General features: G+C 47.7%; 2 protein-coding genes across 5 annotated transcripts in view; both read right to left on the reverse strand.

The window, feature by feature from the left end:
- septin15 (septin 15) overlaps positions 1-7,469 on the reverse strand; it is a 19,922-nt gene extending 12,453 nt beyond the window's left edge. Inside the window, exons 1-3 of one of the 4 annotated variants that reach the window (XM_084671821.1) lie at positions 7,140-7,469; positions 4,720-4,893; positions 3,967-4,063 (exon numbers count right to left, since the gene is read on the reverse strand). In XM_084671821.1, the coding sequence (XP_084527947.1) occupies positions 3,967-4,063; positions 4,720-4,893; positions 7,140-7,178 (310 nt within the window). In that variant the 5' untranslated portion in view covers positions 7,179-7,469. Of the gene's footprint in view, positions 1-3,966; positions 4,067-4,719; positions 4,894-7,139 lie in introns of all 4 variants that reach the window. The other 3 variants (XM_084671820.1, XM_084671823.1, XM_084671822.1) reach the window with 3 other exon arrangements.
- Positions 7,470-7,852: 383 nt separating this feature from the next.
- On the reverse strand, positions 7,853-9,252 carry ccl35.1 (chemokine (C-C motif) ligand 35, duplicate 1). The gene is made up of 3 exons (XM_084672527.1): positions 9,126-9,252; positions 8,601-8,715; positions 7,853-8,409 (listed from the first exon to the last, which is right to left on the reverse strand). The coding sequence occupies exons 1-3, from the start codon at positions 9,193-9,195 to the stop codon at positions 8,295-8,297; spliced, it is 300 nt and encodes a 99-aa protein (XP_084528653.1). The 5' UTR covers positions 9,196-9,252; the 3' UTR covers positions 7,853-8,294.
- Positions 9,253-11,957: the final 2,705 nt, after the last annotated feature.

The following is an 11,957-nucleotide window of genomic DNA, read 5'->3' on the forward strand; positions in this document are numbered from 1 at the left end:
GAGGGAGAGATGGGGGGAGAGATGGGGGGAGAGATGGGGGGAGAGATGGAGGGATAGATGGAGGGATAGATGGAGGGAGAGATGGAGGGAGAGATGGAGGGAGAGATGGAGGGAGAGATGGGGGGAGAGATGGGGGGAGAGATGGAGGGAGAGATGGAGGGATAGATGGAGGGAGAGATGGGGGGAGAGATGGAGGGAGAGATGGAGGGAGAGATGGAGGGAGAGATGGAGGGAGAGATGGGGGGAGAGATGGAGGGAGAGATGGGGGGAGAGATGGGGGGAGAGATGGAGGGAGAGATGGAGGGAGAGATGGGGGGATAGCCTGATGAATGGATGGACAGACACGCTATCTTTGGCTTGATTCCCCCTCTTTCCATTTGTCTCTCTTCCTCCATAACTTCTCCCCCAGAAAGACAGACAGATAGGCACACAGACGGGTAGACAGACAGACAGGCACACAGACAGACAGGCAGCCATACAGACAGACAGGAAAACAAGCAGAGAGACAGACAGACAAGCAGAGAGACATACAGAGAGGGAGACAGACAGACAGGCAGAGAAACAGACAGGCAGGCAGAGTGACAAGACAGGCGGAGAGACGGGCAGAGAGGCAGACAGGCAGAGAGACAGACAGGGTGGGTTTCTCCGAAGATTCTTGACATTCTTGTCTTTTATCTCCCCTCTCTCTTCCTGTCAACAAGCTAATGGACAGAAATTACCTCTGTGTAGCAGCTGGCCCCAGATATCCCAACACACACACACCGACCTAGACGAACCACACACACACCTACAATCATCACCCCCCCCCCCCCCCCCTACAACCATCACAGACACAGCTGGACGAATCGTAAACGCACCTAGAAGCGTCACACGCTGCCACGCCACTCCTCACCTACCTCCACCAGGCTAGTGAGCCTGTGCAGGAATACTGTCTGACCCCTCTGGCACTTTTCCACTGCCAAACACAAACCCTTTTTAATAGACATGTGGGACTAGAGCCACGGTAGTGTGAAATGAGACATCTGGACAGCATGCAGGGGGAGGGGAGGTGGGGTGGGGGGCAAGGGGGAGGGAAAGAAAAGGGGGAGAGAGAGGTAGGGAGAAACCTACACCAAGGAGGGAAGAGAGGGAGAGAGAGAGAGAGAGAGAGAGAGAGAGAGAGAGAGAGAGAGAGAGAGAGAGAGAGAATGTGGGTAAGGGTATTTCAGGTGGACTAACTGCAGTAGTGAGTGAGTGGTCTTGTTTAGGACAAAGGGGATTGTTAAGAGCAGGGTAAAAGGCCACACGAGTACAAAAATGCACACAAGCGCATGCACACACACACGCACAGACAAACACACACAGACAGATATATCTGTGTGTATATATGTCTCACCGTGTGCTAAAGGGTAAAGACGGCTGGAAAGAGGATGTATGGTTTGTAATCACACAAGTCTAAAATGAGGCCTCCAGATGACTAAAGGGATCCCAGAAGAGACTGTGCAGTCCAGTTAGCAAGCTGGTTTGGTTGTGTTGTTAGCAAGCTGGTTTGGTTGTGTTGTTAGCACGCTGGTTTGGTTGTGTTGTTAGCACGCTGGGTAGGTTCTGTGGTTAAGCTATTCAGTTAGTACAGACACACATACACACAGAGATACACACACACACACACACAGTCACCCATACACACAGAGTCACCCATACACACAGAGATACACACACACACAGTCACACATACACACAGAGATACACACACACACACACACACACACACACACACAGTCACACAGAGATACACACAGTCACACATACACACAGCAACAACATGTCCCTGCCGAGGCTCCTGCCTTAGGGGGACTGACAGAGGCTTGGGGAAATCCTGCCGTTTTCCTAGACTGACAAGCCAGGCTGATGTGCTGAAAGAGCTTACAGAGGCCTCTGACTGCTCTCGCATCTCTACTAACAATCACCCAGAGATTTATTCGCAGATATTTCTGAACAAGCCAACAGCATTGGTGTTCCACAAACCCAATGTTTCAGAAAGATCTAGGACAGCATTGTCTCTTCTAGACATACTCTTAAGGACCTGGGGCAGGGTTGTTGGTCTAGAACCCTGTTTCATAACATAAGTGTACCTTGATATGACATGAAATTTAAAAAAGGAAATGATCTCACAAAATGTAGCACAGAGGCAGAAAGTGCTAAAACTAGTAAATGTTCTATTAATAAGCACACGTCCTCGTCGGCAGACATTCCACACATCCCTGTCACTACTCCTCTGTTTATACCCAATGATTCTGGATCATTCTCTGTACACTGAACTTTCAGCTATGTACACAGGAAGCATTGCAGCCAGGAGAGTGCCTGTGTTAGAGAGAAAGGGCAGAGGAAGAAGAGAGAGTGTACAAACCAGAGAAAGGGCCGAGTGAGAGCCTGTGCTGTCAGAGGAATATGGGGCAGTAGAGCCTAGTTTGAGACTGAGCCACAGTAAACAGTTAATCCCAGAGATTACCCTGCCTAGTTTGCCTCCTCTCTCGCACACTCAGCAAGCAAGGAGCTAACCACTAAGCCTGTCAGATTGTCTTACACACACACACACACACACACACACAAACTCTGCCAGCTGGACCCATGGACAGGAAACGTCTTCTTTCCTCCCAGAATGCCGAGCAGGAAAGAGCACCATGGGCACTGCAGTCTACATCTCTTGGAGTGACAGCAGAATAGAATGGACAACTCGCCGTAACCCGGCTACAACAAGACGTCTGATTGGCTGTCCTCTTAAACAGGAACACCGAAACCCTCTAAACACACACACACACACAACTGCCTATGGTGACACGCTACAACCTCAGCACGCACGCGTACACTGTACAGTGCACACAAACACCCCCCCCCACACAAACCACTGTTCACACACGCACACTCACAGATACACTGTTTCCATAAGCACACACAGATACAGAGAAACCTTCCTAGAATCCTATATAAACGTAGCATAATGAAAAGACTTAGAAAGAGGCAGGCCGGGATTAGTAACACACTCCCATATTGTCAGTGAGCATCAGACTGTTGGATGGGTGTTTGGATGTGGGAAGTTTGGCTCTGCTTAGGAGTACAAGTTTGAGCCAAGAAACAAGAAAGAAATAAGAATGAGCAAAAGAATGGGAGAGAACGAGGGAGAGAGAGAACGAGGGAGAGAGAGAACGAGGGAGAGAGAGAACGAGGGAGAGAGAGAGAACGAGGGAGAGAGAGAGAACGAGGGAGAGGGAGAGAAAGAGGGAAAGAGCAAGAGAGAGGGAGAGAGAGAGAACGAGGGAGAGAGGGAACGAGGGAGAGAAAGAGGGAGAGAGAGCAAGAGAGAGGGAGAGAGAGAGAGAAAGAGAGGGTGGGGGGCTTAGAAGTTAGAGGGCTGAAACAGATTCCAGTTGAGTGTGAATCCTGCTCGCTCTCTCTCCCCTTCTATCGCTCTTCCCTGCTCCCACTCCCACACGCCCACATCTCTTTCTCTCCCTGCCCTCTCTCTCTCTCTTTCACTTTGGCACAGACAGTCTTTCACAGTGTCAAGTTTACCAAACAGGAAATTCAAAACCACTGACAGGGTATATGTGGATACAAGCTGGTCCGAGTCTTTTGTGTGCTCCTGTGTGCTCCTGTGTGTGCATGTGTGTGTGTGCGCTTTGCTGGCAGCAACACAAACAGACAAACACACTTTCATGGAAAGCTTGGCAGCCCTGCTAGAAAAATCCATAGTATCTACGCATCCATCCGCCTCATAGGGAGATCATGGCTCAATACGTCAATACCGTGGGAGCGGCGAGAGATGACAAGAGAATGAGATTCATCGTTCATTCAGACAGCCAGTTTTTAAGTCCATGTTTTACTTCCACCAATGAAAAAATCCCTGAAAAAAGTAATATTTCAAACAATCTGTAATCAGCAACATTCCAGACAATAGTGATACAAGCAAGCAGCAAGAGAGTGACTTACCAACAACCATGAGAGTGAACTCAAAGCCCCTCTTGACAGACTTCCGGTAAACCTGATTGGGGAGGTTGGCGAAGCCGACATAACCCTCCAGATTCCTCTGCTGAAAGAAAACACACACACACAAGCACACACACACAAGCGCACACACACAAGCACACACACACAAGCACACACACACAAGCACACACACACAAAGTTACTCTGAAATCTTGGCAACACACCACAAGTAGAAAACACGCGTATCGGCTACACATGCCCATCCAGATCCACGCACAAGCCCACACAGGGCCAAAAAGGATGTTTTCAACGTTGCTATGACCAGCCGCAGTACAGAGAGAGAAGACAGAAACTAGCAGCGGGACAAGGGTGAGAGAGGGAGGAGGTGGACTAGCAGGGGAACTAGGGTGAGAGAGGGAGGAGGTGGACTAGCACGGGAACTAGGGTGAGAGAGGGAGGAGGTGGACTAGCAGGGGAACTAGGGTGAGAGAGGGAGGAGGTGGACTAGCAGGGGAACTAGGGTGAGAGAGGGAGGAGGTGGACTAGCAGGGGAACTAGGGTGAGAGAGGGAGGAGGTGGACTAGCAGGGGAACTAGGGTGAGAGAGGGAGGAGGTGGACTAGCAGGGGAACTAGGGTGAGAGAGGGAGGAGGTGGACTAGCTGGGTCTGGGAGAAAGATGAGGGACATATCAACAGGATGGTTTAGAAAGAGAGGAAGGATCAACAGGCTACTCTGTAACATGTCAATATATTTACATGTTGGATCATATCCATCATATCCATCATCTGAGAAACGTCGTCATGGAGACAGTGTAGCTCACACCAGATGACGGCGAGAGCGTTGCCAAGCTGGCCGTTCTCCTTCCTCGTGTCGCACTTCTCCATGTCTCCCTCTCTCTCTCTGTTTCCTCTCATCTCATCTCCCTCTCCCTGCACCAGCGTGGACAGACGCTGTCATGCACGCTACGCAGATCAAACACAATTGATTGTTCTCCTGGCTCGAACGCTGCTGCACTCCGCTGGGTGGTTCTCTCATGCGTGTCTCAATGGAAAGGTCAGAACGAGAGCTGAGAGGAGAGGAGGATGGATGGAGGAGGAGAGGAGAGGGAGGGAGGATGGATAGGGGAAGAGAGGAGGGGAGGATGGATAGGGGAAGACAGGAGGGGAGGATAGAGGAAGAGAGGAGAGGAGGGGAGGATGGATGGATAGGGGAAGAGAGGAGGGGAGGATGGATAAGGGAAGAGAGGAGGGGAGGATAGAGGAAGAGAGGAGAGGAGGATGGAGGAAGAGAGGAGAGGAGGGGAGGATGGATGGATAGGGGAAGAGAGGAGGGGAGGATGGATAGGGGAAGAGAGGAGAGGGAAGGAGGATGGGTAGGGGAAGAGAGGAGGGGAGGATAGAGGAAGAGAGGACAGGAGGGGAGGATGGATAGGGGAAGAGAGGAGGGGAGGGTGGATATAGGAAGAGAGGAGAGGAGGGAAGGGGAGAAGGAATGGAGATAGGGGAGGGCAGTTCTCAACCTTAACCCTGGAGAGACAGGACACCTTTCAACCCTTAGCAGCTCTACAGACTTGAATAGGGATGACGGCTACACCATCTTATCTCATAAGATCCTGTCTTATCTCATAGGTTTTGTCATAAATCTTATCTTTTGTTCATAGACCAGTCAGAAGCTCCGCCTCTAATCTGTTCGTCCAATCATAATCCACATTGCTCCACGTGAAACCAGTGTGGCTTGACCTGTGTCTGGGGCAAGACATCACAGATGTCATAGAACTGGTGTGTGTCCACATGTGACGATGACATCATCCTACCAATCCAGCTGAATGGGGCCCTTAGCAATTGGCTACAGCCCCAAACTTGCATCATTGATGGAACCAACTGGAACACATGAATCGATCCAATATCAATATCTCGCTGTTTACGTAGTTCATTCGGTGAGCAGGTGGAGCTAGTCTAGTTGACCCTACAGTAACATACCATCTTCGGTGTCCCTGCTTGGTTGATGGACTGTCTGTCTTGTCCATGTCAACCAATCAGCAAGTCTGTCTGTGGTCCTATCCATCTGTCTGTCTGCTAACTAGCCTAACCTGTCTGTCTGACTGTCTGGTAACCTGTCTGTCTGTGTTATGACTGTAGCAAGAGAGACGGTGATAGAGAGGGAGCAGCTGAAGTCCATGCATGGCTTTTTAACCCCTCCCCCCGTCACAGGCCCCTCCCCCGTCACAGGCCCCTCCCCCGTCACAGGCCCCTCCCCCGTCACAGGGTTAGTGGAGGGGAAGAAGGCCTGGTGGTGACATCATCTGCATTCCAATGAAGGAAGGTTTCTTCCCTGCAGCAGAAACACTATTCTCCTCCACCACTCATTCAATGACTTATTTGGGTAATTTGCATATAGTACTGTACCTTACACCATATCAAAGACGGATTCCTTAAGCCTTGATTTTTTTTAAAGAGCCTAGATATAGGATATTTAAATAGTATGGACTGTATGGACTGTGTCATAGAGAACTGGATGATGTACACACACTAATTCCCTAGAGTAGGCCAAGTTACGCTGTCGGGTGAGTCTCCCCGGCAGGCGCATTACTATGCTTCTCCATCCAAGCCCACGGCCTGTTGGGGGGGACCATGACCTGTTCTAGCTGTCATGCAAGGCCGACTCAGTTTGGTCGGTCAGTGTGATAACGAATTTCGGTTATTTAAGTGTACTATGGTGTCATAAGGTTGTAATTACAGATGTGTCCCCTGTGGCAGGTTTAATAGAACCTCATTGATCGCTTCAATAATGCACCGCGCACCGCACAAACTATTACAACGTCAAAATGATGTCTTATTATAACACTGTTGATTCTCCACACAAATGAGACTCGGGACTGTAAACAAGAACCCAGGAGACAGAGCACGTTGTAAGATAATCTACGTGCTGGTCTAGGCTACACACTGTTCCTGCACAGTCATGAGCGAGGAGGGATATCAATGAATCTTGTAATGCCGCGAGCCAAGGCAATTCATTTGCGGTTCCTTTAGAGTTAAAAACGCCAGCGACATCAACATTGATAATGTCGCATGAGTAATGAGTAATAAACAGGCAACACAGACAGAGTGAATTACGTACTGCATCAGTAATAACAAGTGATGCTACGTTCATGTGGCATGAAGAGAATACTACTTACTGCAATACTGGAAACAGCAGATTCTGGTCGCTCGATCATTGTACCGTCACACCACCCACCTAGGCGCCGAGTAGATCAGGCATAAAAAGATGTCCAAACGCGGCGGAACTGAACACGCTGCCTCTAAAACACGTCTCTCTTCAACAGATGTAAGAGCGGGTCAATCTGTATGTACCGATACAGAACCACCGTGCCTTTTCGTGGGCCCAAATGAATAAATTTGGATAGTTGGTAATAACATTGACCTCAGCACAGAATTACGCTTACAAGAGCGGAGAAAAATGCTACAGCGCAGGCTAGCAGTCTCGAAAGGCAAAGGTTTCGTCCGGTGGAACTGCACTCCCATTGGCCCAGGGAATGAAAAGAATCTGCCTCTAATAGTGATGTCACACCATTCGACGGCGATGCTTTGTGATTCAACCTCAATCTTGTCGTCTAAAACCCATACCGTGCTGTTTTGAACCTCACGCGTGCTGTTTTGAACCTCATGCGTTATGCGTAGATTCATCTTGGTCAAAGCAAAAATGTTTCAGAAGACATTGACAGAGTTGTATTCTACTGCTATTTTACGAAATGGTAGATTATGTTGAATGTTTTCCTAATAGCTGTCTGTAAGTGGTGTTTCTGCGTTCTCTAGTGGCGGTGACTCCGTACTACATGTGTAGACCAATATTGCAACATAAAGTTGACATGAACAGTTATGTACTCTTTTATTGTATTTGAACACACATCTTTGATTCGATCAAATTACGAGCCAGTGAAACATTAAATATATCATTAATTCAGAAGAATCTAGTAAGATCATTAAGGTCATTTGTAAAGTATATTTCATGTTAACAGTCATAAGGTGGGGGTTCTGCAAAATTATTAAAGAAAACAACAACAAATGAATAACAAAAGTCAAATTACAATCTGCTGTTCAGCGGTAAATACATGTATATTTTCTGCATTATAAAGTCACACAATCCTTTTAGTCCTTTAGCTTTTTCAGTTTATCCTCAGTTTAAATGTTTTTAAATATAGTCAAAAAAAATTGTACCGATGTACTTTTTTCCTACAGAATTTCAAAGGGACAACATTAGGTTTAGATGTCGAGTAGCTTATCAGTCCCACGGTGACACAGGGTTTCAGTAACCTCCAATTGTGCTGCCATGGTTACTGGAGGGGTGTCTTGTTCCCAGTGTTCTTGTTGTCCAAGAAGTTCATGGTCTTCACTACCCAGCTGTCAGATGGGCGGGCACACAGCTGGCGACCAGTTGTTGTCTTCAGCCTGACAAAAGGGGAGGGATCCAATCAGAATACACTTAAAATTGGAGGAATCCAATCAGAACATTGTATATTCACACACAAACATAAACTTGAGACAGGACTGCCTTTCACAGAAACAGCCTATGTACAGAGGGTCACACACACACACACGCGCACACACACACACACACACACACACACACACATCCTTACAGCACGGCAGGGGTGGAGCAGTGCTGGCTGGTCCTGGTGAAGCTGACCACTGGATGTTTGGGCTGACTGGTGATGAAACTGAAGCAGCACTTCTTAGGTCCACTGATACGGAGCCCTACAAACAAACACAAAGAGGCACTCGTTACGCCAAGCAGGTGGATTCATTCACACGTTTACACACATCCAAACAAGAAACACTCCTGCACAATAGGATTATAATGTCTCGCTGAGTCTCTTTTTGTGTTTCTCCTCTGTAGGCCTTATCACTCTCTCTTTCTGTCTTCCTCCTCTCCTCTCCCTTTTTCTGTCTCTCTCTTCCTCTTTCGCTCTCTCTCCCCCCTGTTTGATTTCCCTCCATCTCTTTTTAAGTTTCTTCTCTTAAATATATACCCCACTCTCTCCCTCTTCTCTTGCTCCCTCGTTCTCTGTCTCCCCCCCCCCTCTCTGACTCCCTCCTTTTCTCTCAATCTCTCTCTGTTTCTTTCTCCCCCTTTTCCCCTCCTTCCCTCCCTCCCTGGTTCCTACCTTGGCTCAGTGTGATGGCCCCCATCAGCAGGAAGACCACAGGCAGCAGAGAGAGGCGAGAGGCAGACATGCTGGAGGTCAAGGTGTGGCTGGAGACCGGTTGGTTGTCTGTCTGTCTGTGGGATTCCCTGCTGTGTGTGAAGGCCCTGGCACTGCAGCTGCATATATACCAGAGAACAAGAGAAGGGGGCTCCCCAGCCAAAGGGGGGCTGGGAATTCATCATCTTCACGATTCTGACAATCGCGGGGGCTTACCAGTGGGCGAGTCTTGTTCATGTGTTCATGTGTTTCTCTCAGTATGATGAGGTGTTTTTTCACTTCCCCTTTTCACAGTTCTGTAGATCAATTATATACAGCAAACACCTTCCACAGAATCCAGTTTAGCACTACAGAATGAGGAAGTCGAGCTTGGGGCTTTTTTTGACAGCCTAGAGAGGACTACGTTACATTCAGTGATTGAATGTGTTCGCTTTGTGGTCCTAATATCCTTTCATAGTTCCTTACTGACCACATGTTTTCTTTGATCACACCACATCAACAACCAAACACATACTCAGTTTAGGGAATGTGTGTGATGTACAGATGGATATCAAATTAAGGGAAAAACCAATGTGAAGTGTCTTAGTAAGGGGTTGAACCAACTCAACAGTTTCAATGTGCCTTGACAGATTCTACAAGTCTCCCTTGTATGGTGTTTTGATGATGATGAAGGGGAACGGGGGAAGCGGTGTCGGGCCGACCACATCCAGAAGTGGTCTGTCTCTCTCGAGGGCCGAGCTGTTGAAGTGAGACTGTGTATTCTCTTTGCTTTGCTCCTTGAGATACAATGAATCCTGTCTACGTGTTGTGTTCAACAAGAGGTTCGAATTGAAAGGTTCTTCGAACCTAAACGCTTTCAGCAGAAAAAACATTTGAGTCAACTGACACTTGTGTGCGTTAAAACAGACATCCTAGCACACGTTTGTCATGGGTAGGAATGTCTGTTTGATCATGCTTTCTTTATTTCTGTCTTTTTAAAATACAAGATGAAGGTTCAGCGTGTTATTGTTCGTAGTTGGTATGTTAATAACAGTGCATTTGACCTTCATAAAGGGACTGTCCGGTGTTTCACTAAACGTATGTCTACCCCCCCTCCCATTAGGCTATAAGGTCATCTCTGAAAAGGAAACCACCCAAAGGTTTCACTTCTGTTTTAGTTTTTTACGGATTCAACAGATCATTTTCTGTGTGGCTCAGTGTACACTCTGATCTGACAATACTGTTGGTTTTATTTCTGCCTAACAATATATGAAAATAACCACACACCCCTCTGTGCTCCAGTCTGTTCAGTCTTGGCAGTGTGAGAAGTGATTCTGACTCGATACTCGAACACAAAAACGTAGAACACAAAAAACAACACAAACACCCAGTAATTCAAAGAGGGAAATTCTTTTTAAAAAGCAGAAAATAAGCAATTGAAAGAAGCTTAAAAAGAGAAAGACACTTACCCTCTCACATTACTCAGTAATCTAAGCTACCCCAAAGCAGCATTCCCCATGCCCAAATCAAATAAGAAAATAGTAAACTAAGAAGATGACATTTTTTTAAACAAAATTTTTTGAAAAAATTAAGAAATAAAAATAGAAATATGACGAGGTGCTGCCTGTGAGGAGACCAGAAGCCATGAAGCAGATTCATTACAAACCACATGCAGCTACTGCACTTCGCCCTTCCCTGACCCCTGATCCCCTCCCCTGACCCCTGACCCCCTCCCCTGACCCCTGACCCCCTCCCCTGACCCCTGACCCAGACCCCTGACCCGCCCCAGATGACGACTCCCAGGCTCAGTGTACAGGGCAGGCAGAGAAACGGGCTCAGACCACAACAAAGGGTCCGTGTTTGAGGTTCTGTGCTTCCTAAAAACTAAAATCAGATCGATGAGTTATGGGCGCTAATATAAACCTTACCAATAACATCAATACTCCTACTGCTACTTATAGTAATAATAATAATAATAGTGATAATAATAATAATAGGATTCACAGAGTGAGTATAAAAGCTAGCCGTTGTCAGATATATGAGCTGAAACACCAGCAGTGAGGGCATACAAACATACAAAGTAAAGAAGATATATTCTGACCAGACCCTCTCGCACCCCTTCTCCCACCCCCACCCCCACTCCCTCCCCACCCCCACCCCCTTCCCACCCCCCAACCCCTCCCCAGCCCCCACCCCCCAAGACCTGAAACCAATGTAATGTAAACATGCGCCTTTGTAATGGACGCGACCAGAGGGGGGAGGGGGTTTACTGCAAATTTGTCAGCAAATACTGCCCCATGCTAAACTGGAGTGAATGGATCTCAAAGCTGGTCTCACTTGTTAACGTGCCACATACGCGTGCTTATACACGCAAACACACGCACATGCGTATTTAACCTATACTCCTGGAGACGACCAGCAACTGGGTCAATATTATATTGTTAGAACAGGTGAGTAAGGAGGAGTTCACAGTTACCAGGCAACCAACTGTGGGGTGGTGAGTGTGTAAGCTTGTTAGTGTGTGTGTGTGTGTGTTGATGTGTGTGTGATGTGTGTGCTGTGTACACACTGAGTGTGTTTTTGTGTTGGAGATTCTTGGCAGGGTGGTGGTACACATGCAGAAACATTGCATTGGCAGCATAAAATGTGTATCAGGGGGACATGCTTGAACCAAAGACAGGGCTGTCTTGATCAGACAAGGACTCCCCCCTCCTCTGGGGATTTTATTCTGACGCCCCCATGCAGAACCCCTCCCATCCCCTTCCCCCCAATCCAATCCATTCTAACATGTTTTTCTCCATTCATATCAAGAGT

The sequence above is a fragment of the Hypomesus nipponensis genome, chromosome 14, assembly GCF_054491055.1.
Source record: "Hypomesus nipponensis isolate SF chromosome 14, ASM5449105v1, whole genome shotgun sequence".
Classification (NCBI taxonomy): domain Eukaryota; kingdom Metazoa; phylum Chordata; class Actinopteri; order Osmeriformes; family Osmeridae; genus Hypomesus; species Hypomesus nipponensis.